Raw genomic sequence first — 27,942 nt, 5'->3', positions numbered from 1 at the left:
CCAATATCCATCACCGAGTCACCCATTTATATACATGGGCATCCTGACTTTAATACTGCCTCATTCAGAGTCAGCTCTCAGAGTGTCTGTATCTCTTCCACTCTCCGTTTTAAATGCCTGCCAAGGATACTGATTGGACCAGATTAATGGCCCCAGTGAAGGAACTCGTATCCTATGATGTTCAGCTGGCTGAATTCATGATAATTGCTACACTTTCCATGCCCCTCATAATCCTATACACCTCAATCCAGTGCCCCCTCATCTTTTCTTCTCCAAAGAAAACAACCTAACCTTATCCTTAGCTTCTCTTCATAGCTAAGCTGCTTCATCTTGGACAACATACTGGTGAATGTCCTTTGCAACCCCTTCCAGTGCAATCGTATCTTTCCTATCGTGCGGTGACCAGAACTACACCCAGCACTTAAAACTGTGGCTTAACCAAAGTTTTGTACAGCTCCGACACTCAAGGTTTTAACCTTCCTACTCTTTTAATCTGTGCCACAAGAGATAGAGGCAAAGTGTCCTGTAAACCTTCTTAACTGCCCTGTTACCCTCAAATAAATGAGTGGGTACCTGGCAGCTATGATTTTACAAATGCTCCTCCAGGTCTCCATCTTGGCTAATATTCCCCATCATCTCAGTTTCCACCTACATCTTTCACCCAAGGAGGTGGGCCTTGGATACAGACCGGCCTTACCACATCATGCACATCTGTAACCTTATATATACAGTTCACATCTAAATACTGCACTTTGACGAGCACCTCTTCAATGCTGCTGCAAGGGCAGTTTGTGTAGTGACAGGCACATGTCTCACGCATCAGATCAGAGTGCACCACAGATCTCTTAGCGCCCATTCATTTGGTGCCTACATGGGTGCTTGCAACATCTATGCCTTGATGTCCCTTCTCTTTTTGTGCACAGATAGTACTTTCCAAGCCCATGACCACTTCCATCTAGGACAAGGGCAACAGATACACAGGAACACCACCACTTGCAAGTTCCCCTTCAAGTCACTCACCATCCTGACTTGGAAATATATTGCATTCCTTCTGTGTCGTTGAATCAAAATCCTGGAATTCCCTCCCTAAAGGGATTGTGGGTTAAACTGAAGCACGTGGATTGCAGCAGTTCAAGAAGGCAGTTCACCATCAAATTATCAACGGCAAGTAGGAATAGGGAATAAATGCTGTCCAAGTGAGTGATGTCCACATCCCAGGAGCAAATAAAACTTTTATAAAATAAATAAATAGAAATAACTGGTGCTTCCAAGGGGAATACAGCAAGATTCCCTTTGCAAGGGAACTTAGGGATCTGAATTCACAGGACTGCTACAAAAATATTGAAGCTTTCTGAGCGTTGTGCAGTGTCTGGGGACTGTGCCAAACAAGTATGCTGGAGTTGGAACCCCAAATGGAACCTCCACTAGCCATCTCTGTGAGGCCTTGTCAGTTGGGATTTGCTCCAGGTATGATACAAGAAGCAGCAAGATACACAACAATCTGTTGAGAAACGAAGAGATCTCATTAAGAATATAAATCAGAAACAAATGAAACAGGAGCAGGAGTGGGCCTTTGTGTTTTCTTTGCCATTGAACAAGTTCATAGCTTACCTTGAATTCACATTCCCACACTCTCCTCTATCCCTGCCGAAAAGGGTGGTGCTGTTGTAGTCTGGCATACTGACCCCTACCTTGTAGAGGCTGAGCGCTAACTCTCAGATACCTCCTCCTACCTTCCCCTGGACCATGATCCCACCATGGCACATCAGGCCATTGTATCCACGAGGGTAACTGATCTCATTTAATCCAGTGATCTTCCCTCCTCCAATTCCAAGCTAATAGTCCCCCAACCCCACACAGCTCATTTCTACCTCCTGCCAAAAAGCCACAAACAGGATTATCTGGGCAGACCCATTGCTTCAGCCTGCTCCTACCCCACAGAACTCATCTCTTCCTACCTTGACTCAGTCTTCTCCCCACAGTTCAATCCCTACCCACATACATCCATGATTCATCTGACACCTTATGCCGGTTTCAAAGCTTCCAGTTTACTGTCTCCAGCCACCTCCTCTTTATCATGGATTTTCAATACCTTTACACGTCCATGCCCCACCAGGAGGGTCTTAGGGCTCTCCACTTCTTCCCGGAGCCAAGACCTGAACCATCCCTACCCACCACCCTCCTCCACTTGGCCAAGCTTGTCCTCACTCTCAACAACTTTTCTTTCAACTCCTCTCATTTTCTTCAGGTGAGAGGGGTTGCCATGAATACCCACATGGGCCCTTTTATGCCTGTCTCTTTGAGGGGTACGTGGAACATTCCTTGTCCCAGTACTATTTCCGGCCCCCACCCACAATTCTTTCTCTGATATATCGATGATGTAATTGGTGCTGCTTTCCTCTCTCGTCTGGAATTGTAAAACTGCATTAATTTTGCCTCCAATTTCCACCCTGCCCACACTTTCACCTGGTTCATCTCTGACTCCTCCCGACCCTCCTCGACATTTCTGTTTCTATTTCTGGGGATAGACTGGCCCTTAATATCCATTACGAATCCACTGACTCCCACAGCTACCTGGACTATACATCCTCACACCCCACTTCCTATAAAGACTCCATCCCATTCTCCCAGTTCCTCCTTCTCCATTGTATACATTCAGATGAGGCCAACTTCAACAAGGGAGCCTCAGAAATGTCCACCTTCTTCCTCAACCGAGGATTCCTCAGTTCCATTGTCGACAGGGCCCTCAACCAGGTCTGATCCACCTTCCGCACTTCCGCCCTCACCCCTTCTCTTCCTACCTGCAACAACAATACAGTTCCCCTTATCTTCACCTACCATACCATCAGAAGATGGTAGGTGAAGATGCCATTTCCGCCACCTCCAGCAGGGTGCCACCACCATACGCATACTCCCCTTCCCTCTTTAGTCAATCCTCCACAGGGACCGTTCCCTCCAGGACACCCTGGTCCACACTTCCTTCACCCCCAACACCTCCCCACAGCCCTACGGCATCTTCCCCTGTTCCCCTGCAACACCTTGCCATTTGCTTCTTCCCTCCCCAGTATCCAAGTGCCCAAACATACCTTCCAGGTGAAACAACACTTCACCTGCACGTCCCAGAATCTAGTCTACTGCAATCGCTGCTCACAATGTAGTCTCTCTACACTGGGGAAATGAAGCGTGGACTTGGCAACGGCTTCACAGAACATTTATGTTCTGCTTGCGAAAAAGACCTTGAACTACCTGTTGCCTGCCACTTCAATACACTAGAGATAATGGGAACTGCAGATGCTGGAGAATCCAAGATAACAAAGTGTGGAGCTGGATGAACACAGCAGGCCAAGCAGCATCTTAGCAGCACAAAAGCTGACGTTTCGGGCCTAGGCCCTTCATCCTGTTACTTCAATACACTACTCTGTTCCCTGGCCAAAATTTCTGTCTCTGGCTTGTCTCGGTGTTCCAGCGAAGCCCAATGCAAGCTTGAGGAACACCACCTCATTTTCCGCTTGGGGACCCTCCAGGCCTCCAGACTCAATATTGAGTTCAATAATTTTAGGGCCTAAAATCTCCCATATCCCAGCCCCTTACCCGACACACCAGGCCTTGTTACCACATAGCTTTCCATTACACACCCCTGTTGTTAGTCACTAACAGTCCCTATTAACAACTATTCACCCTCCCAGCCTGATCGTTAGCAACTCCTTTGACTGTCCAACTGTCTTTTTCTCACTTTGGGTTCCATCCTATCAATTACTCTGTACCCCACCCACCTTCCTAATTTCTGCATTTAAACTGATGTTTTCCCTGCCACCATCATGTCTGAGGAAGGGTCACCAGGCCCAAAATGTTAACTCTATTTTCACCTGCCAGACCTGCTGAGCTTTTCTAGCAAACTTTGTTTTTGTCCCTTGACTACATTGTTCTGTGCCAAAAAGAAGATATACTTTCAGTTTGCTCTTCTATAGTACAGATTATACATACACATTATTATTCCATCAAGGTTATTTTACTGGCAGTATCTATTTGCTTTTATGAAAATAGGACACAAACAAAGGATTTAAGAGCAAGAGTAGGCCATTTGGTCTTTTGAGTCTGCTTCATTATTTATTAAAATCATGGCTAATCTGAGTATGGCCTCAGCTCCACTTTACTTTCTGTACCTCATAACCCTTGACTCCCTTGTCTGTAAGCTTTTGCTGCATAATGTCATCGGTTTAGAATCCTCATGGAGTTGCTCTTGGCCATAGATGGCTCTGAAACATTTTATCACATTACTGCCATTGATTTTAGCCTGCAAGATTTTCTCCCTGGCACATTAGTAAGTATGTTGTTCCCCTGCTAATTGTTTGCCCTGACATTTAAATATTAATGAAATAATGGTGAGACCTTAGGCACCAGTTTACTTGAGCCTCCCAGGCTGTCTGGATTCCTTGCAATCTGCATTCCAACATAACAGGTCCACGGTAGATGCCACCTCACTAACCCTGCACCCATCCGGACAACAAGGACACTTACTTCATACTCCTACTTATTGATTACAACTCAACCTTCAACACCCATAATTTCCTCCAGGCTGATCTCAAAACTCTGAAACCTAGGTCTCGGCTCCTACCCTCTGTAACTGGATGCTCAGCTTCCCGACCCATAGACCGCAATCAGTGAAGATAGACAATTGCATCTCCCTGACACAACACTGTAGCCCCCCAAGGATGTGTTCTCAGCCCCTCCTGTACTCCCACAACTGTATGCCCACAACTGTGTAGCCAAATTCCAAACAAAAGCCGCCCATAATTTTGCTGACAACAACACGGTGGTCAAATGGCCATCCAACAACAATGAGTCAGAATGCAGAAAGGTGATAGAGGGCTTGGTGACATAATGCAGTGATAACAACCTCTTTTTCAATATCAGCAAAACATAAGAATTGATCATTGACTTCAGAAAGATATGAGGAGAACATATCCCATCTACATCAATGGACCAGTGATTGATAGGGTTAAGCGCGTCAATTTCCTAGAGAACCGACAGCATGTCCTGGACTTCCCAGGTAGATGTGACAGTCTAGAAGGCACAACAATGCCTCTTCTTCCTCAGGTGACTTAGGAAAGTCAGCATGTCCATAAGGACCCTCGCCAACTGTTACAGATGCACCACAGAAAGCATACTATCCAGGTCCATAATGGCCCTGTAAGGTAACTGTTCTGCCCAGGACTGTAACAAACCACACAAGGTCATAGCCCAGATCATCAAAGAAGCCAATGTCCCATCCATGGACTCCAGTTTGACTTCTAGCTGTCGTGGAAAGGCTACCAACGTCATCATAGATACCTCCCACCCATAAAGCTATCGGACAACCTCTTCCGTCAGGCAGAAGTTACAGAAGCTTGAACATATGCACCAGCAAGTTCAAGAACAGCTTCTTCCCTGCTGTTATTAGACTGATGAAAGGACTCTATAACTTCAAATAATGTTGATCATTTTAACATTGATCATGCTTCATGCACCTCCTGTGCAGTGTAGCCTGTGTGCCTCACTCTGTCTAAGCACCCTATGATCCGTATGTCCTTTCTCACCATGATCTGCCTGCACTCTTGCAGACGAAGCTTTTCACTGTACAGATTTCTTAAGCGCATGTGACTACAATAAACAATACATCAAATAAATCACTTCACAGTATTTCCCCCATGCCACCTCAGTAGTACTGTTACACAGCAAGACTGAAATATGAAATGCAGTATGTACACTTTAGCAGTTATTGAATGAAAAACCTTTAGAAGGATGTGATCTAATTTAGCTACTGTTCTCTCCTATACGCCTTCCAAAACTGGGCACCAACAGAGTTCCTTCGGAGCCATCAAAATCTCTACATTTGGAAACATTTAAGGGGCTTCCGGTACCTGTAAATATCCTGCACTATTGACACCCAAAGAAGAAGGTACAGAGCAGAAATCTTGCTGCAATTATTCCCTGTGTATGAGATTAATCCAAACCAGGAAAATGACCTGGAGTCATGGCAAGCTGAACTTGTTTAGGATAGCGTGGCCATGATCTACCAATACAAGCCTGGAGGGCATCCAGTCTCCAAAGTTTCTGCACATGTTCTTTGATAATGAAGAGCAACACAGAACATAATGAAAAGGAAGGTCAGGAAAAACAATCTAGCAAACATCATTTAAATAAGAGGAGGACAAGTCATGTATTTCCCAAGCTACTGGGCCTGCCTACTGGAAATATATCCTTTTTAGTTTCTATAAAAGGAAAATTTAATTTGAATCTTATAGTGAGAGCGAAATGCAACTAGGGAAACAATTTACAGCCTGATAAGTTGAAGATCCATGATTATATCGTATGAAGATAAAAAGATACAGTGCTGGGAATCTGAACCACAAAGGAATAATGCTTTTAGGTGTTTGTGTGGAAAACATTTTTTTTACTTTGCAAGTGTTAATGGCTCTCCTATATTAGTAAATGTGTTTTCTTAAAGGAAGTGAATGTAATTGCACTGTTGTTAACTTTCTGTGAGGTTGTTGATAAAGGTACTGTGATTGAAGACAGTTGCATCATGAGGTGAATTTAGTAAGTGCCTTATTCTCTATTAAAATACAAAGAAATATTTTACATAATAACTTTACAATTCAGAGCCTGTTGACTTTACAGAAGATCTCATTTACTTACTCTGCAGTTTTCACAACACCTCCCGTGAGCACATTGTGACCCAGACGTTAAACGACAAGTGGCTGCATTGCAACAAGGATTAGAGCATTTCTAGAAAAAAAGCAAGTTAAAAATAACATAAAATGAACAGATTGACTCATAGAATTTCTAAAATTTAAACATATTGCTAATCCAATTCTTGTGTTTGATTGTAGCAGGCTTTTCTGTAGCTGTTCAGTGGAGCCAATGCACATACCATCATAGTGGTCAAACATAATAGGAGGTTCCAAATCAGGTTTGTAGAATTTTGCTGCTTCTTTCTTCTCTTGTTAACTGTGCTGTAGTCTACCTATTATGCCGGACTGGAACTGGCCTCCCGAAATACTGACCGATTTTTTTTCTACTTTTTTAGTTTATAAAAAATCTGGGCATCACTGGGTATATTGTCAAACTGGGGTGATATCCGGAGCTAGAAAACTTTCACCCGCACACTAGACCCCATGAGTTGCTGTTCCTGCAACCTTCGGCTAGCATTGTTGTGGCTCATATTCCTGCTTGGGAACCTTGCAGCCCAATCGTATCAATGTAGATTTCACAAGCTTCAAAATCTCCCCTCCCCCCCACTGCATCCCAAAACCAGCCCAGCTCGTCCAAGCCTCCCTAACCTGTTCTTCTTTTCACCTATCCCCTCTTCCCACCTCAAGCCGCACCCCCATTTCCGACCTACTAACCTCATCCCGCCCCCTTGACCTGTCCATCCTCCCTGGACTGACCTATCCCCTTCCTACCTCCCCAACTATACTCTCCTCTACAGGCTCCATCCCCGCCTCTAACTTGTCTGTCTCCTCTCCACCTATCTTCTCCTCTATCCATCTTCAATCCCCCTCCCTCTCTCTCCCCATTCATTTCAGAACCCTCTCCCCATCCCCCTTTTCTGATGAAGGGTCTAGGCCCAAAACGTCAGCTTTTATGCTCCTAAGATGCTGCTTGGCCTGCTGTGTTCATCCAGCTCCATACTGTTATTTTGGATTCTCCAGCATCTGCAGTTCCCATTATCTCTCATTAAGTTTTTCTTTTCTTGTTTATGAACAGAATAATTTTAAACTTGGTGCACTGGGGTTTAAAATCTAACATTATTCATCAAGAAGATGAATGACTGTCTGAGTTTTAGATGAATTTAAGTTTGTGAACAGTTGAGAATGAGAGGTTAGACAGATGAGTATCAGAAAAATCAATATGATAAGAGCGTCTATCTTCATGTTAACTAAAACAAGAGATTTATTAGAAATTGGAAAGAAAATGTGATGAGATTTGATGTTTAACCTGTGGTGTACCGCAGTCACACTCCTCTCCCTCATCAACAATGTTATTGCCACAGGATGGTAGGGAATACTGATCTTCTAATTCTGGTTCATTTTGAAGACATAGTCCGCCTCCTCTCTCGATAAACCTTACAAAATCATTCTGACTGCAGCTACTGAAATTCCTTGAACCTCTGTAATAAAGACAATATTTGTAATATATATATATATGTAATTTATTCCAACTAATTCTTAGCCTGTTAGTTGCTAAATTAATCTTGGCCAAACAATTATTTTGTACAATGATATTCAAGACATCGATCATCGTATTTCTTTAAAAGAAAGCTGTAATTACAGATACTATTTTGATTGTGTATTAAATTAATACAATGGATCATTTACAAGGCCATAATAGGAACAGAGGTAGGCTGTTCAACCCCTCGAGCTTGCTCTGCCATTCAATAGGATCATGGCTGATCGAGTGCTCTTTGCGACCTCTTTCCTGTCCCTTTCCCATAATGATTGATTCCCCTGCTGGTCAAGAATCTATCCATCTCAGCCTTAAGTATGCACAAGGACTCTTTCCCCATGTTTTCCTGTGACAAGGAATTCCGAAGACTCTCAATAATCTGAGAGAAGAAGTTCCTCCTTGTATGTGTAGAGATTGATTGCCTTGACAGTAGAAAATATTCAGGGGATTTAGTACTGGTGTTCAAAAGCATGAAGAGTTTTGACAGTGACAGAACTGGTCAGTTAATGTTTTCTTTCATGTGATGTGGTGTTGCTGGCAGGTCCAGCCTTTGTTATTTATCCCTACTTATATTGAACTGGGTGGCAGTTAGGCAATCTCAGAGGCTATTAAGAGTCAATCACCTTTCTGTGGATCTGGTGTTGCATGCAGGGCAGCGCAAATAAGAATGTCAGATTTCTTTCCTTTAGGAATAGTAGTGAAACAGATCAGTTTTCATGATAATCGACAATAATTTCTTAGTTGCAGTTACTGAAATTAGCTTTTCATTACAGAAATACTACCTGAAGTTCAATTCTTTGGATCTGAACTCATGTTCCAAAAGCATGAGCCTGGGCTTCTGAATGACTCCTCCAGTGACATTTCTGATGCAATGCCAGTCCCTCATCTTGTTATGGTCTGAAATGCCTGAATTTAGATGGCAGCAAGTTTTGTAATAACTTTGGTAAAGTAATTGGAAGATATTTGGAGCAGAAACCTTGTGGTGAAAGTTATTCATTTGATAGCTCTTTCTAAACATCAGCACAAGTATTTTGGGCTGAATGGCAAATCATTTCATGACTCTATGGTTGAAGCTTTTACTGACCAGAACGGACTCTATAAGATCTGTCCGTTACTCCATCACATGTGACCCCCGTTGGTATACCTATTTTCTCTTTCTTTCCTGAGTCAATCAACTATATTTTGAACTTAATGGTAGTAGCTGTTTCTATGGCTTTTTGACATTTTCAACATTTCTTTCCTTGACTTCCTTATTTTAATGTGTCTTTGAAATTTAAATTCTTCAACCTAGCAGATAATTTGTCTGGATAATTTTGTTAATTTTATCTATAATCTTGAAAGCATCAACTATACTAACTCAGTTCCATCTTTACGCTGTTCAGAAATAATTACACTTCTTTCTCAGGAAAGGTGTTGAGGTGGAGTAAGTAATGTGTTTCTATGTCTGAGTGAACTGTAACATGTCACCACAGAATTTTCCTTAGCATTTAGCTTTGTCTTTATATTCCTGTAAGCTGTAATTGACATTTATTTGAAATTTGATTTTAAGTATTATAGAGAAAAAAAACAGAAAATAATATCCTTTTCTCACATTATAAGCCAGTACCATACTTACGAAATTGAACTGAACATTATGCAGTGATTAGTTGGGCAATCACATGGTCGTTGATCATCATGGCTAAGGCCCATGTTATGTCCTAATTCATGAGCAAGAACTGTTGCTGCAGTCGGCACATTGCTATTATGAAACTAATTGAAAAAGGAATAGATTTTGTTGATTAGAGGAAAAGTACCTTTAGAACAAGAACAACTTATACTGCTATAGTCTGAGTAAAATATCTCAGACATTTTGTAGAAGTTTTGCAAGTAAAATTTGACCTGTGAACCATGACAGGTAATTTTAGGACAAATGTTTGGTCAGGTGTAGGTTTTAAGTATATGACGATGTAACTTTTCCTGTGACCTAGTTTGGAAATAGGAATTCAAACCCAAATCTGAAATCTTAATCAATTGGGTCAGATGACAAAAAGCTTGGTCAAAAGGTAGGTTTTCAGAAGTGTCCCTGCAGGGAAAAAAGTGAGAGAGAGTCAGATAGTTTTTGTGAGGAAATTCTGTAACTTGGAACACAAGGAACTGAAGTAAGACCACTGACAGTGAATCATCAAAATTGGGAATGCTCAAGCGGCCAGAATTCAAGCAACACACACATGTCAAAGGAGGTCAAGGCCACAGAGTGTTTGAAAACAAGGACAATAATGTTTAAGTCAAGGTATTACTTGACAAGGTAATGGTGATATTCAAAGTGTAGTGATTATAATGAGGTCAGCCAAGTGTACCTCATAGAATATAAGTTCCCTGATTCAGACTGTTAGATAAGAACAACAATGTAAAACATCTTGTTCACATTGAGAGCTAGCTCTGAGGGAGCTGGATCAATGTCAAGGACTCTTCATGTGTAAATAAAGGGTAACCTGTTGATGAGATACCACTTTTGTGGAGTTATTTCAGTGGCAACAAGACAAAAGCACATTCCTGGAGAAACTCGCTCGCAACAGTTGTCTTTGAGTTGCAGTAAGCATTTCTGGCATCATGCTGTTATTTGGAAACCTTGACTCATTTGATCCTGCTGGTGAAGATTGGGCCCACTATGTGGAAAGAATATGTTATTTTTTCTAGGCAAATGACATTGGGCAGATGAAAAGCAATGAATAATTCGACTAGACCTGCAACTGTTTTGGTTATTAGGATTCTAACTTTCCGAGGCACCAGATACTAAAACCTTTCAAGAGTTGATAGATTTAGCTAAGGAAATATTATGATCTCAAGCCTCCCCTAATTCTAATATGCTATTGGTTTTACTTGACAATTTGGGAACCAGGTGAATCCATATTCGGATTTTTGATGAGATTAAGATGATTAGCAGAGGCATGTGACTTTAGTTTAACCCTTAATGAGATGCTGACAGAACATTTGGTTTATGGGATTATTGCAAAAGCACCTACTAGCTGAAGCCTATCTGGGCTATTTGAAAATGTGGCAAATCGAGTATGTGAGTCATAGTAAGTGGCAAATTGAGTATGAGTCATAGTAAGTGGCAAATCGAGTATGTGAGTTGCAGGGTAAGCCATAGCTTTCAGGGAAGTGAAGAAACAGGTGTCATCCTCTAAGATGTTGACACACTATCGTCTCAACTGAGATCTTGTATCGAGATGCAATGTCTCCCCATTCGGCATCAGGGTAATATTAGCTCATAGGTGGTCCAATGGAGAGGAACATTCAATAGTATATGCGCACAGAACTTTGGCTAATGTAGACCGTAAATAAGTCCAGGTAGAGAAGGAAGGTTTGGCAGTCGCATGTGGAATCAGGAAATTCCACCAATATCGTTACGGACATAAATTTGTAACAATAATAGACCACAAACCCCTGCCAGATCTGTTTAAAATGGACAGGGCAGTGTTGCCCATTGCTTTAGGCTGAAGTCAGTGGTGGACTCAAATACTAAGTGCCTATAATTACAAGTTGAAGCAATGTCCGAGAAGCCAATTAGCAAATCTGGATGCATTGAGCTGCCTCATGCTGGCAAACACACCACTGGTGGTACTGTCACTAGAAGAATCTGTGATGGTTTTAAATTTCCTGGACACATTTCCAGTCACAGCTGACAATATCAGACTTTGGATGAGAAAGATCTGGTCCTAGCAAAACTGAAACAGTTGGTGTTGACAGGGGAAACCAAAGGGCTGTCACAACCAGAATGGAAACTTTTTTGAAACCAGAGAAACCAGATCACAGTAGAGGACAGCATATTATTATGGGGAGCAATAATGATTGTCCTGAGCAAAGGTCACTGCCAGATACTGGCTGAATTCCTCCAAGGTCATCATCAGATTTACAAGCCTTCCATTCCGTGATCTGTTTTGTCAATGGTTCAATTTTTTTATTTGTACAAGTGAGAGAGATGTCAGGTGCTTATAATTTCCATTATTGGTATGACCTACTTGGTTGACACTTCCTTAGGGTTGTAATAAAAGCAGTTATTTTCAAATAAAATTAGCACTAGGTTGTGATTTTTCATGCGATTCCATCAAGGCCAGTGTTTCTGCACAGTTTATTGGATCTGTGCTAAGTGCATATTGGGTGAATGACCTGAAAGTGCCATGAGTTGGCAAGAGGACTGTAAGGGGCAAGATACTGGTGTGTAGCAGACATGATTAGATATGGAATACATGAGTGGTAATGGGGAGTGAGTGAAGGGCTGAGGACTGAAAATTAGGTGGCCCAGTATTTCAGAAAACAATGGGGACTAAGTTCCAGAGAAAATTTTTTAAAGATCCCACCTTGCCACTTGGCCATCCATGCAATCACATTGGATCTGTGCCTGGACTGATGATCTGACTGCATCACGTTCTCACTTTCCCCCACCTCACTCCAAGGAAGATCCTGCCTTCGGGGCACTGTTTCCTGAGGTCCGTGTGCTAAGCCTGTTAATTTCCCCAATTCTGCTACCCACCTTGAGCCTATTGAATCAGCCCGCAAAGTCCAATTTAGTCAATGGCTGTCCTGTAGCAATAAAGCAGATCACTTACAACATCAATTCCACCTCCAAGCCTGGTTGAGCAGACTGTGCTTACAAAGGCCAAGCCTAGAATTCCACTGAACTGAGCTTTACCTCTGAAACAGAGAGAAAACAATGAAATGAGAGATGTCACTGTTAATATACCTGAACAAACTGGTTTAGCTCTACAGGCTAACTGACTGTTCAAAGTTAAAAATACATTTCCGCTGACTCTTCAAGAGAATAATCTAAACATATGTTTGCAGTGCAAGATATTTGAAAATATTGATCATGAAGTTAGAACAATCCTAGATGTAGCTTTTTGTGTCACATCAATTGACTGATATACATTCTGTCCAACATTTAACTCCATTGACTTCAATAGGTCTGAATAAAAGGTGTGTTGGTCTAACTGGCAAATAAAATTGTATTTGTTTTGGCTTTCAGCCCATGTCAAGTCATCATATTCTGTCAATACAATGTTGGCCTTTGTTCCTTAAAGCTGATGTATTTTAAGGCGATGTAAAACCTGATAACATATTTGCTTTGTACCACTGTTATGAAGTTGGGTAGAGTAGTTGTGAAGTGGAAGGCAGGAAGCTGAAACGTATAGTTCCTTTAAGAGATTTATGCTTAGTCTGTACTTAGAAATTTTTTAAAAAGTACGTATGTCTGTGAATAGCAGCTGAAGTTGCCAGTACAGAGCATCAAAGTGAAACAAAGGTATCAAAGCCTTACAGGTGGCAGGCAAAACAGCAGTCTTGTTTTGATGTAGTGACGAGTTTAAATTCAGGCAATTAATTTCTACAAAGCAACTAGAGGTACAGAAAACCAATTGAATTTAAATCTGATGGAGTTGACAACCTGAAAGCAATCATATTATAAGAATTTGATGATGTCATTATGGCTATATAAGATGAGGACATTTGGAAAACTGGGGAGTGGCAACTGCCACATGCCAGAGTTAGCAGCATTCAGCTCTTAGAGAAAGCCCGTCAAATTAATCAAAGGTATCATGGTATTTTAGCTCAGTCTTGAGATATAACATTCCTGACAGCAGAATTAATTTGTGAAAAGGGTGGAGATGACAGAATATTCCAGGAGACAGTCTGTGCAAACCTGGAGAGATTAAGTTATAATTTACTGCTCCTTATTAATTGGGTTTTTGTTAGTGGAACTTGTCCTTATTTAAACAATATCCCAGTAGACTTTAGATCAGTTAGGTGTTGAAAGGGGAATTGTCAGTTTGTTAGTAATTTTGTTAATTTGCTCATTGTTGGATTAAATAGATAAATTGCTTCTTTGTTAATTGTAAAATGGAGATCAAGGATTTTCTTTCTTTTAACCATTCTTTTAATTGATTATGAAGGGAAAGATGAGCCTCTCTGGGTATTTTTTGGTGGGATGATAATTAGAGGGGAACCCCTACTCTTGTCATTACAGATTGGGGCTTGTGTTTTAGTTTAATCATCAGAGGGGTTTGGCCATTCCCTGTTGTAACACCACAAATTGCTTACATTTATGTGTCCAGTTAAGCATGACAATGACCATGATCAAAATCTGGTTTTGTACTGAGTTGACTGATTTCAATTTAGGGTAATGAAGAAGACATTGAAAGTGTCGTTCTTGGCTGGTATTTTTCAGCACCACATAGGTGGGTTAGGGATTGGAACCAGGACCGAAGTTTAAAGTAACACATTGGATCAAATACCTGGTGTGTGCACCTTGGAGCAATCTTACAGTCAATGTACTAGAGGCCACTCACTTGGTAGAGACAAGGCCCCCTTGGATCCATTAATGGACTCATTGAAAGGATCTTACTGATAGTTGGATGCCCCCCCCCCACCCCCTGCAGAGGTCAGAGCCTAAAACTGAGCTGGAGATTTCCTCCCAGCAGCTAGTTGGGGCAATTGTCACTCATTCTCATTTACCCCCGCCCCCCCCCCACCCATAGACTGACATGAATTCCCCTCCATACAACTAACCTGACATCTGTGGCCATGTGGAATTTAAAATATTTCACAACACCACAGGGAACGACTTCCATTATTTACACCCCACTCATTCCTGGCCAGCAGCTCCCACTATTCCTGATGGGATGCTGTTTATAAATCTCAGTGGACCCTCCCTTTGGACATCCTTCTTTCCTGGTCCACCACTGTCTTTAATTAGATGGGGCTTTCGGAGACAGAATTGAGGCTAACATCAGGACCACAATCCATCTATGAAAATTCCAACCATGTTTCTCAAACTTCACTGTCCAGTGACTCCTGCTGAAAACAAGATCAGCTCGTCATGCTGAGGCAACCCTATTGTAGGTTCACTTTAAAAAAGTGGTTATTCTTAGAGTGGAAGAGCAATTAAACCCAACAAACAGGCACTTTGACTTTACCCAATACCACCAGGAGATGAAGGCAGTAATACTAATTAAAGTATTAGTATAAATTAATCAAAGTGCAGTAACATTTGCCTTAAAAGAAACTAAGATAAAGTTTACAAACAATTCAGTTTGGTCTGTCTGTCTGAAAATCCTGATTGCTAATCTTGATATAGTGACCACTATTTGAATGAGTTTGGCCATTTTTGTTTCACTGTTGCTGTGCTCCTGTTGTGCTGAGGCCATGAAAATCAGACAATACCAAGGCTGCACCTACACAACATCAACCCCGTAGCTCTCTGTTAATACCCAAAAGCTGATTGCAGGGCTTAAACTGTTATAACAAAAACAAAGTTGCTGGAAAAGCTCAGCAGGCCTGGCAGCATCTGTGAAGGAGAAAACAGAGTTAACGTTTCGGGTCTGGTGACCCTTCCTCAGAAGGGCCATTGGACCCGAAACGTTAAGTCTGTTTTCTCCTCCACAGATGCTGCCAGACCTGCTGAGCTTTTCCAGCAACTTTGTTTTTGTTCCTGATTTACAGCATCTGCAGTTCCTTTGGTTTTTAATTAACTATTATAAGTTTCTTCAATACATATATTTGATTCACATTAGAGATAATCTACGGAAACAGGTTTAGTTTTACGGACTGCCACCTTTAGCACTGACATCCTCTGCAACTTGCCCATATTAATTAATATCAAAATGCAGATAAAATATAAAAGCAACACTTGAAAGATGTCTGAAATTACCTGTGTTTATATTAAACATTGTGCTGGTTGGAGAACCATGTTTTGGACCGGGAACAAAAACAGCCAGCACTTCCAATATATGTATTCTAATATACGAGGATTCCCTTACACGATGGTTGTCAATGTTGCAATTGACCAGGTGTGCTCTAATTCTCAAACTTTTACTCTCATTTCATCACCTTCCTCCCATGCTTCCCATGCATTCAGTGCATTCCATCAGCCTCTGTATTCAACAAATCATTCCCTGCTAATTCTGCTTCTTCCTGCATGAAGCCAATACCAAACTCCCCCTTCAGCATTCTGAGGAAACAGTTCCCTCCATAACACTCTCACCCAAGCCTCAATTATTCCCATTATCCTTTAAGGCAAAACAAAAGTAACTCGTTCAATAGACTGTTGACAGTTTAGGTTCATTTCTTTTGCACTAATTAGTATTAATCAGCACATCTGGTAGGTCACTCCTTTCTATGGTTTCGTAATAAAACCTTTGAACAAGTTTTTTTAAAACATGGATTACGTACTTGTTAAAGTGCTTAAAGAGGTTTCCATTAAAGTTGCAACAGAGCTGAAGAAGACCAGATAAATTTCCCTTATAAAAAAACTTACAGAATAAGATGCCCACTGTCATGCCGCTTCTCAGGGATCAGGACTCGTTCACGCCATCTTACAAATCTGCCCAAAACATCTCCAGCAGTTCCATTGATGACAATCTGATCTTTATCTTTCCAGAGCACAAGCCCGGTCAGTATGACACGGACATTCAGAGAGCTGTACATCTAACAAATGATTTTAAAAATGTATTTTTGATTGATAATTAGTTTTCTAATTAGTCATTTGATAGCACAGGACTTGAATATTACTGAGAACAATATACAATTTCTCAAAGATTTTCATCTTGTACTCATCATGACATTTACAAAAATACCAATGTAAAGGGGAAAAGCATTTTATACTGTGGAAGAAGAGGGTGCTGATTGGGACAGTGATTCTTTGGTTCATTCTTCAGGTCATTGCCTTGATTAATCATGGTCAACTAGGTGGCCTAGTACCTAATGAGGTACAGCATGGATAAAGGGATGTGATGCACACCACCAATGTACAGTAATCCATGTGATCATTGATCTTCTAACCTTTCCTGCCATCTATAAAGATAGTCATAGATAGCATGATACCACACAAAATCTATAATCACTGGTTCATGCCTTTAACCATGCCTGAAACCATATGAAATCTTGTGGCTCTCTAGGGTGATAAAAGATAGAATGTTGAAAGTCAGGAATGTCACATTTAGATTAAATAACTGAAAGTTGACCCCCTAAAATACCCATACATACTCCATTTACGATATGAACCAGTTCAACCATTTGCTCCTGAATCAGAGTTTCATTCCTGTTGTGCAAATTATACTGAAAAACATAAGACATAACCAAACATCAGTAGATTTAGTGACAGTGATACCCTTTTTACTATAATTTTGAATCCTCTGAAGAAACTGATACTTACTTTATCATTATCAACAACCAAAACCAACTCCACGAATCTGGTTGTTGGTAAAACAGCTCGTTTTTTCTAATGGTTAAACATGAAGATAATATTAGATTAATATTTTATTGGAAAATTCTATATATATACCTGATTCCTAATTATGCAGCTTGCATATAAGATGCAATTACTTACTTTGCAGCCTTCTGATTTTATTATATCTTATTTTATAGTTATAATATCAGTGTGCATACGTTTTGTCTGCGTTATTACCTTTTATTGTTATATATCAGGATACCAGTATCTTTTCAGTATTGAAAATGGATTTGAACATTGTTTTATTACCCAGTGCATTACTGTCTAGAACACTTTCTAACAAATGTACTCCTCTGAAACAGCTAAAGGTAATCTTCCAAAACAACCGGAAAGAAAAGACTCAATGTACTTTTAAAACTGGTCTTGCTAAAAGGAAAACTGCTTTGTAAAAGGATTGATTTCGATAAAGGTTAAAAATGCAACACTAGCAAAATTAATTTAAGCTGTAAGGCACATGCTCTCATTGTTTGCACACTCATCCCTTTGCAGCCACCTTGTGAGACTTTGGAATTGAGCGCAAAGAACTTTTGTGGGATTGAAATGAGTGCATCTCTTTCTGTGGGAGGAATTTTGTTTTGAGGCTAAGTGTGGAGACATCATAAATACAGAAGGGACTTGAATTCAGAGGTGAGTCGGGATTCCCTGTGTGATTACTGTTGAGAATGTTGATGACTGCAGGATCTCTAAGCTTAAAGCACAATTGGATAACAGACTGTTAGAACAATATTTGCAACGTATATTTATAATAAACCCAAATGTTCAAAACATGCATGCATTCTGAATCATATTTATTTGTTAACTTTGCTTAAATGTTAAGACCATCAATGAAGGACTGTTAAGGATATGTTCACATGCAAACCCAATCATGAAATACAGGATGTTGTGGCCTCTTCTGGTGAAAATTGGGGAAGGTCAACTCCAATCCAGGTAACTGACAACTTTTGAGATATTTTTGAATCATCCTGTTCAGGAATGTTATTATACCTCTCTGGAGCAGATGGGACTTGAACTCAGGCTTATTTGCTCAGAAGAGTTGCTGAGAGCATTTAATTTGTTTTCTCTTTGTTTCTTTCAACAGCCAGAAACTGTTGCATGCAACGGAGTGATTTCTTTCTTTGATACCAAATCATCTGTGTGTGGTTTTTTTCATCTGTTAACCACCACCAGTAAATTACCCACATTTTTTCACTGATTTTATGTGCAAAACCCAGTCAGGGCAATGCAGACCATCAAAGGTGTGGGGAGAGGAAGGCAGTTAAATCCTGAGAGCATTTAATTGATTGTGGCTAAATTGCCACTAGGTGGGTAAAGTTAAAATCATTTAATGGTTTAGACAGGGACATTAACACTCAAACTGGCTGTATAATTATGGGAATACAAAGGGCTAAATTTTTCTGGACCAAAAATAATGGGCTATGAGGTGTGATGGTTGGTAACATACTAGTGCAAGGCATTGAGATGGGACCCTATTGTTTTCCTACCAATGTGATGTATTACCACCAGCTCCTGTCAGAAGGTTAACCAGGTAACATAAATCACCAGTAAAATGCTGGCTCTCACCCTTAGTAGTACTTTCCCCTGACAGTCTCCAAGGGATGCACCTTCCTTATAGACCTACAGCAGTAATGTCTACTCCCATACAGGGCATGGCCAGTCTATTAAGAACCCCGTTCTCTGATTTCTGGCACCTGCCTGGCACCTGCTTTTAACATTAAACAGCTCATTTTCACAGGCACCTCTAGGGCACAGTTCACCGTCAACCTGCCATCTCAGCAAGGGCTACAAAGCTGCTAAACTATTGGCTCTCTTATCTGGCCAGAAGCTTTGGGTTTAGGCTACCGTCCTCAATTGTATGGTAGTTCCATGCTACGGCTTTTTACTTGATGCTGCTGCTAAAATGCCTGCCCTGGGTTGGCTCCTACTTTCAAGCCCAGTTGCTGGTTATGATCTTCCCTGAGAAAATTCAGCTCTAATTTTATACTTTTGTTAGACCATGTTGTGTGGATTATTCTGCTTAATTAGATACACTGCATTCTTCAAAGATGTATGTTCAATTGTTATCACTTCTGATTTAACCAATTAAACATTGATTAGTGCTGCTTCTAAACCGTTCAGGAACCTATGATTTATTTTGTAACTTGACGCTTCTAATTTGTTTGTTATTAGATAATTAAACAATGAAATAAAGCTGCAATTACTCTCAGGTGCTGCACCAAGCTCCCATAGCTCGAATGACCATCATTGTTTGTTGATTGACTGTGATGAGGTACTCCGCACACAAAGGGTTCTGTTTGCACATCTTCTAGTCGATAAATTAAGTGTTCAAAGGTAAATGAGTTTTCCAATGGCTCAATTCCAAAACTTCGTTCACCAATCAAAATAATTCCTCTGTAATACATACACAAGGATAAAGAATACATATTGAGTTATTGTGATGAAGCCATTAAACAACAATGTCCATGATGGTTTGCTTCCAGATTCCATCTATACTTCTCGCTGCCTCAGGAAAGCAGCCAACATGATCAAAGATCCCTCTTACCCTGTTATAATCTCTTCCAACCTGCAGAAGATCTAGCAGCTTAAACACACATATCAACAGATTCAAGAACAGCTTCTTCCCTGCTGTTTAGACTTCTGAATGCACTTGTCAAATTTCAAATCTAATGTTGATCTTGCTTTGGTGCACCTTTTCTGCAGCCATAAAATTGTGTTCCTAGCTCTGTTCTATTACCATTGTGCACTTTGTGTGGTATGATCTGCCTGTACTGCATGCAAAACAATACTTTTCACTGTACCTAGGTAATTGTGACAATAATAAACCTTATCAAAATCAGAAGAGAGCCAGACTCATAGAACCAATCTTTGAATGCATAGCTAGTACTTTTGAAATGAGTTCATGCAAACACACAAACATTCACACAAATATACCCACACACACACTCAACTGAGTTGAATAACAAGAGGAAAATATTTTCAAAATGTAAAACCACATTTTGTGCAATTGCACAATGTATGCCCAAGGCAGGTATGAAGCTATGAAGGAAATCATTTTACGTAGGACCTAAAAATGCTTAATCACTGGCAAGTTGAGCAAACCTCACCCTCCTCATTGGTCAGTCTAGGCCAGCTACATTCCATGTGGCATTTTTACAACCTAAAAGCACATACTTTCCACAAGACAATTGGCCATCAGATACTGCTTTGATATGGAAGAAGTCAATTAGACTTGAAACATTAACTCTGTTTCTCTTTCCACAGATGCTGCCGGACCTGCTAAGTTTCTCTCACAATTCCTGTTTTCATTTCAGATCTCCAGATTCTGAAGTATTTTGCTTTCATTTAATTTAGGACATTACCCACAACATTGAACCCTCATAATGCACCTGACTTTCATGTTCACTAGCATCTGAAACAGTCTGTTGTTAACAGCAAATAAAGAAAGTTCTACTTAATAGATTGAAGCTAGAAAAGCACAGCACATCAGACAGCATCCAAGGAACAGGCAAGTTAATGTTTCGGCCTGAAACATAGACTTTTCTGCCCTTCAGATCTGTTTGACTTGCTGTGCTTTTCTAGCTTCACATCTATTGACTTTGGCTTCCCGCTTCTGCAGCCCTTACTGTGTCCAAGAAAGTTCTACTGTCAGGCCTGCCAGGTGTGGCATGTGTTTTTCTCCAGCCATTGATGTGGACAAAAAGTATAAAATGTGCATTAATACCCAGAAGCATTATCACCAAAACTTGTTTGTGTTAAGGCATTTCAGTTCACAAACTTTTTAAACTTTCTATAAAGGCTACTTAAATGTTCATAAATAGTTCAGTGTTATTGCAGAAATAAACAAACCAGAATAAATCATTGTAAGTTACAATTGTAATTTGATTATGTTTCCAAACATAGTTGCCCCATATATTTTGTGGGAAAGTGGTGCTATCTATCACCAGATAGCAGAAATTTCCAGCAAGTAGCATAAACTCAGTCACACCAGCTTACATCACACCATTGTTCATTTCACACAAGTCAAATATCAGGACAGTTATGGAAAAGTTCTTCCTACTGAGGTGTTCCTACTTCCCTGAAGGAGCTAGAACCTGAAGAATGAAGGGTTGGCACATTGAGTGGAGCAAGGTTAATGAATCTCTGCATGAGCAATCATGTGGTTTACTTTGTCAGCAGTTTAAAGGGCAAAATTGTTGACTAGATCCTTGATGAATACTTTCCCCTCCCTCATCAAAAGTAACCAGAGAATGTGCCACTGTGCTGTATCAAGTAGTTTACCCGCTTGCCTCAGAAACATTAGATGTCCCTCATCCCCACAATCTTTAACACTGGAGCATTGTAGCAAGGATGGTTCCATGGAGCCACAACCGAAAGTTATTTCTGGTCATTATTTCCTTAAAGGAGTTCATCCATTTATAATTTGAATTTATGTCATTACCACATTTGAACATCTCTGTATGCTACACATCTGTAAGAGATTTTTTTAAAAACCTGAGCCTTGCAATTCAATGGAACTACTTAATGAATGTTTGACCTACCAGTGTGGCAGGCATGAAGTTTGAGCTTAATATTGCATTATTGTAGCTAGTATATTGTTATAGGTTGAAGGCAAATGCATGCATGGCCAAGGTCTGAAAGAGATATTAGATCACTTGCATGCATTACTAAGGTTTTGTTTGAAGACCATGGTGCAAAATTGGATTTCACTAACTTAAGGAGATACATGCACAAATTAATCTCCAGGCCCTTCAGGATCTCCAGCCACTTGGTTGTTCCCACTTACAAAACCTTAATTCCTCTTGGCATTGTAATTTTTTTTGCAATTTTTCTCACATATATATTGCCAGGTTTCCACTACAAGTTTTTCTTTTTGTAATTGTTCTCACATTCTGACACCAGGAGGCACAGTGGCTCAATTGGATTCCACAGTAGGACCACTGTCTGTGTGGAATTTGTGCATTCTCCCTGTCTCTGCATGGATTTCCTCCAGGTGTTCCAGTTTCCTCCCACTGTCCAAAGATGTGCAGGTTAGGTAGATTGGCCCTACTAAATTGCCAATAATGTCAAAGATTGTGCAGGCTAGATGGATTAGCCATGGGAAATGTAGGGTTTCAGGGATAGGGTAGGGGGGTGGATCTGGGTGGGACACTCTTTGGAGGGTTGGTGTCGATTGGATGATCCAAATAGCCACTTTCAGCATAGAGATTCTATAAGTGGAAGTAAACTTGTTATACAAATATTCCACACACGCACAAATAACAGAACTGTAGCACTTCAGCTCCGAATCTCAGTTTTTCACTCATTGTGTGCAAAAAACAAATCTACTCCTTTGTTCCACAAAATTGCCCAATAGGCTTTGCTATTTACCTGTAAATATGCTTGAACTAGATTAAACTACACCATATTGATAAGTAAATAAGAGACATCTTCTCTTCTCACATCACACCTAACGGCATGTGAAACAGATGAAGCTTGTGCTTGCATCTGTTCCACAGCTAAGTTTTTCCTACAGTGGTTCATTAGCCTATTGCTAGAGGCTGTAGCTTGAGCAGCACCATATGTGGACTCTCCTGCTTTTACCAACTGCTGTAGGCACTTCAGAAGGTTTTTTTACGTTGATACTTAATCTGTTTGACCACATCACAAACACACCCTCCAAGGGCCATCCAATTTTGGAGTAGGACTCAAACCTGACCTTTTAAGTCAGAGGCAGGGATGCTATCCACCATGAAACAATACTACCCAATGATCATAGACTAGATAGCCAGATAAGTACAGATAATGTTTAACTATTAATGAATTATAAAAAGAACAAAATTCTTAATCCCCAAAATTCCTACAAGAATACTTGGCACTTGTCAGAATTTAAAGGCAAAGGCAGCATTTAACAGCCAGCTGGACACAAATACCTGCACCTAAGTTATGAGCTTAGATTCAAGGATGTTCTGAAAATCAATCTCAAGAGTCTGTAATTTATCCTCACTACATTTAAAGCTAAATACCCTAGATTGATTCAAATGGCGAAGTCTCTGTCATCAAGGGTCTCAACATTTGAGGAGAACAGGCATGAGGTTCCTAAAAGATGTATGAACCAGTGCCATTGCCCACATTTCGGATAGTGACTTCACAGTAGTATTTTGATTGAGTTTACAAAATCAATATTTGGTTTAATATCACATATAAGACAACACCAATCTCGGCAGTGAACATTTAGCCTCCTTGCTGAACTCTTATCTGTCAAAGTGATGGAAAAATCCATCACTATCATAAATCAGGAAATACAATCTTCAGTGCAGAATGGAGAGTTCTGCATTGTTTCTTTTGACCAGAAGGTTGAATGGAGGCTCCATCTACCTTCTCAGATGGACATGAAAGGTTCCGTGTGACCTTTTTGCAGAAGAGCAAATGGTCTTTCCCGTGGTGTCCTGGCTAATATAGATCCATCAAACAACATCTCTTAAAAGGCCCTCCTGCCATGTATCTCATGACAGTTTAAAGGAACTTCCAGTGTGTAAATTTGCTGCTGATGTTTCTGCAATGAAAAAATTTAAAAATTACTAAATTGGATGTAAAATACTTTGAATGCCCTGGTATCAACTGCTACATAAACAAAAGTTCTTTCCTTTAAATCAAAATATTACATCAATATGCAGAACACATTAAAAATAAAATGCTAAATGGGTTGTATCTGTACTGTCTGGTTCACAATCTATCCTCCACTGTCCTCTAACCATACATCAATTAAAGATTATATTTTGTCTTAAATCCTTGCATATGACGATGAAATTTGACCATAGAAGAAGTTTATTTAAAGATCCTGGGTTTAAAATAGGGTCACATTGTAAAAATCCAACCTCTAGATTAGAATGTTTGAGCCTGACTTCAGGAACTGAGCACAAAGCCAATGTCAATACTACACTGCCACAATGATGAAGTGCTGCATTGTTGAAAGTAACACTTGTTGAATTATACGTGAACCTGAGATGCAGGTGTAAAACTGGTGTTAAAGATACCACAGCACATTTAAAAATGAACCTGGTGTTATCTTGTCGCCTTATGACATGACAATGTTCCTCCCTTGCTGTGCACAAACAATTACCAACAAAATAAGATGCTCTGTATCAAAATGTAATTCAATAAATGTGAAACACTTTCAGATGAATCTGGAATTTGGCAACTTCTGATATTTATCATTAGGTACCATGTATGTGCAATTTTATTTTTCAAAATAGCTTTGAATGAAAGTATGATATTTAAAATGTCAGTGAGACTTCAAACTCATTGTAGGGGTACAAAACCATTTTTAGCCATAAAGTGAAAACAGTTATAACATAATACCTGACACCGGAGCATGTGCTGAGTACAACTTTGGAATCCATTACGCCCTCCACAATGCCATGAAAGTAACAGTGCGTCTGAAATGAATGATTCATTGTAGATTTTAATTACTGGTTTTACAATACAATTAACATTGACATTATTGCTATGGCATCATCATTGATGAAAATAGAGTTTTGGATTTCAGTGAAGAATTGAGTGCCATAGGGAAAATTGCAATGAAATTTCTTCCTCTTTCCTGCTAGAGGGTATGTCTATGGGCTCTAATCAGTGTCCAGACCCCAGCCTAATTGACTATTCTTTGTGTGTAAGCAAGGTGACTACTGTAGGCATGTTACTGTGTGTTGTTCTGTCCGCCCCAATCCCTATCAGTAGCAGTTATTGGATGGTAATTAGATCATAGAATCATAGAAACCTTCCAGAGTGGAATCAGAGCATTTAGGCCATTGGGTCCATGGTGCCCATCTGATGAACATTCCACCCAGACCCATCCCCCTACCCTATTTCTGTAAACTTGCATTTCCTATGGTGATTCCACCTATTATGCATGTCCCTGGACACTCTTGAGCAATTTAGCATGGCCAATCTACCTAACCCCTAGCTGATTTTCTCTGTTGTAACATGCTCCTACTAGTCAATTAAAGTCAATTCATCAAAACAGATGAATTCTTAAACCTGGTGTCTAAGCAAGAAATCCATTTTGGTGCTAATCTGTCCTAATTATGTGTTCTGTTTGGTAGGCTCATACTAAACAGGGTTGGTCAGATTCATTACTTTTACAACCTTGCAGCTGACATGTTCCGATGCTAGTTTCTCTCTCTCCACAAATGCTGATTGACTTGAGCATAAATAGTATTTTCAGTTATTCTTTTCAGAATTTCAACCTTTGAAATTTCTTGCCTTTTCTTTAACAGAAACCCCATCTGCCATCACATATTTTCTAAGCAGTCAGTGTGGCTAAAAAAAATCAACAAATGAAAAAAATTGAATTTGATCATAATGACACAATCATTCTGAAAGACTGAATATTTTTAATGAACGCAACTAAATTAGTTGTCTTACAATCATTCAGTCTGCTAACAGATAAATGGCCAAATACAGTGAAAGATCTTGGACCTGTAATAAACCTTAAGTGAGATGTGCTGACAGATAGAGGTCAAACAGCTGTATTGTGGCGCACTTACTTGAATCTTGGGGTTGGATGACTTCATGTTGCCTTCTTTGTCAAATACATATTGCACAAAATCCTTAGCAAGCAGCTTCCTGTAAAATAAAATAAAATGTACCTAGCATCTTAGGATTCCACTGGGTGGCTTCTTAGGTAACTGGTGTGCTAAGAGGGAAATAACTTATATTTCTCAGAGGGAAAAACTGGCTTTAAAAAAAAGCTACTAGCAACACTTGGAAATGAACGTACTGGTCATCCTATGGCTCCATTATGAACTATAATAAACAAGGCAGACCTATATGTGTCATTCACAAGATTTACTAGTTTTTCTTTCTTGGCCGTGTACTGCCATTTATGTTATAAGGCTGTTGTGAAACACTTCAAGACCAATAAATTACTTTTGTTGTGTTGCATTCAGCAAGGCTCAATAGAGGTGATTTTATTTAAAAATGCAAAATAATGTAAACACTTGAAAATATGAAACGAAGAAGTACGTTCAACTCTCAATAATATGACCCTGTTGTACAAAAGCTCTCCACTGGGAAAGTTGCAAATGAAAATTGACCACTTTGGGGCTTGATTTTCCCAGTAGGTAACTCATCTCACATTTAAAATGAAAGCAGGACCTCAGCCCACTCAAGCAGGCAGTACACTGGGATCTGGGGGAATTTTATTACACAGTACACAGGCAAATAACAGGTCCCCTGCTAATACCACCTTCTTTAAGCACAGTGGGCTGCCTGAGGGAGCTTCCAGCCCAATATCTGAGCAACCTCAGCAGTGCCACTGATGCACAAGGCCTGGCCTCTGCTACGATTGCAGGGAGAAGAAGAAGGTTCCTCTTCATTGAGGTCCTCACAAAAGGTGCTACTGCCAGGTAGGGAAGCTTCATCAAACAGAGGAAAGAAAACTCCTCTGATGAAGGGTCTAGGCCCAAAACGTCAGCTTTTGTGCTCCTGAGATGCTGCTTGGCCTGCTGTGTTCATCCAGCTTCACACTTTATTATCTTGGATTCTCCAGCATCTGCAGTTCCCATTATCTCTGAAGAAAACTCCAATGCCAGCCTCAGAGCTGTCAAGGCAGCCATTGCTACCATGGGTCCCCTGTGCTGGCCATGAAATGACCATAAAGGAAAGGCGCTTTGGGATGCCTCTGAAAAGACATCTTGATATTTCTGGCAGTGTCCTAGGCACAACACGGGCCAACCCAATGCCACTAAAGTGCTGGTGGGGGCAGAAAGTGGCCATTAGCAGTTACAATTGCATGAATTAGCTGTCTGACTCTGATCAATGGGCAGTTCCTTTCTGATTGTCTGCTGTGGTGCTGGAGGGGCACAGGGCTTTCTTCCGACTGCCATTTATAGCCCACCTGCCTCAGCCAGGCTCTAAACAGTTAGCTACATTCCAACTCGTGTCTCAGCTTCCAGTCATAGCCCAAATATACGTGGAATATTGATTATGCTGAGATTTAATACTGTTAATACAGTGTGGAGCTGGAGGAATGCAGCAGACCAGGCAGCATCACAGGAGCAGGAAAGCTGACGTTTCAGGTCGGGACCCTTCTTCAAAAATGCCATTTCTGAAGCAGGGTCCTGACCTGAAATGTCAGCTTTCCGGCTCCTCTGATGTTGCCTGGCCTGCTGTGTTCATCCAGCTCCACACTGTGTTATCTCTGACTCCAGCATTGGCAGTTCTTGCCATCTCTTTAATACAGTTAAGCCTCCTTTCAGAAACTTAGGGAAGGAGAATTGGCATGGACTGCTATGAGTCATGGTGGATCACAAAGCAACAGTTATCACATGCCTTTGAGTTTAAGAACACAGAGACTTATACTTGTAGTTGCATTCGTTACTGTCATAACTGAGTGGAGTTGGCAAATGTTCTTGGGACATAAACTAAGCTGTTTTGTTGTTATCACGGAGGATGTTGACTACTTCATTCTGACCTGAAGTACTGATCTTTTAAAGGTA

At 40.4% G+C, this 27,942-nt stretch overlaps 1 protein-coding gene across 1 annotated transcript in view; it reads right to left on the bottom strand.

Moving 5' to 3' along the window:
- The window catches only part of zgc:174164 (uncharacterized protein LOC570656 homolog), a 51,391-nt gene that overhangs the window by 12,933 nt on the left and 10,516 nt on the right, over positions 1-27,942 (bottom strand). Inside the window, exons 4-13 of the mRNA XM_048551200.2 lie at positions 25,990-26,068; positions 24,806-24,882; positions 19,669-19,858; positions 17,396-17,461; positions 17,227-17,298; positions 16,499-16,668; positions 12,798-12,882; positions 9,824-9,957; positions 7,981-8,152; positions 6,679-6,768 (exon numbers count right to left, since the gene is read on the bottom strand). Coding sequence (XP_048407157.1) covers positions 6,679-6,768; positions 7,981-8,152; positions 9,824-9,957; positions 12,798-12,882; positions 16,499-16,668; positions 17,227-17,298; positions 17,396-17,461; positions 19,669-19,858; positions 24,806-24,882; positions 25,990-26,068 — 1,135 coding nt within the window. The remainder of the gene's footprint in view (positions 1-6,678; positions 6,769-7,980; positions 8,153-9,823; positions 9,958-12,797; positions 12,883-16,498; positions 16,669-17,226; positions 17,299-17,395; positions 17,462-19,668; positions 19,859-24,805; positions 24,883-25,989; positions 26,069-27,942) is intronic.

This window comes from Stegostoma tigrinum, chromosome 20 (genome assembly GCF_030684315.1).
Source record: "Stegostoma tigrinum isolate sSteTig4 chromosome 20, sSteTig4.hap1, whole genome shotgun sequence".
NCBI classification, from domain to species: domain Eukaryota; kingdom Metazoa; phylum Chordata; class Chondrichthyes; order Orectolobiformes; family Stegostomatidae; genus Stegostoma; species Stegostoma tigrinum.
The sequence above is the reverse complement of the archived record's forward strand: the minus strand, read 5'-3'. Positions and strand labels throughout refer to the sequence as shown.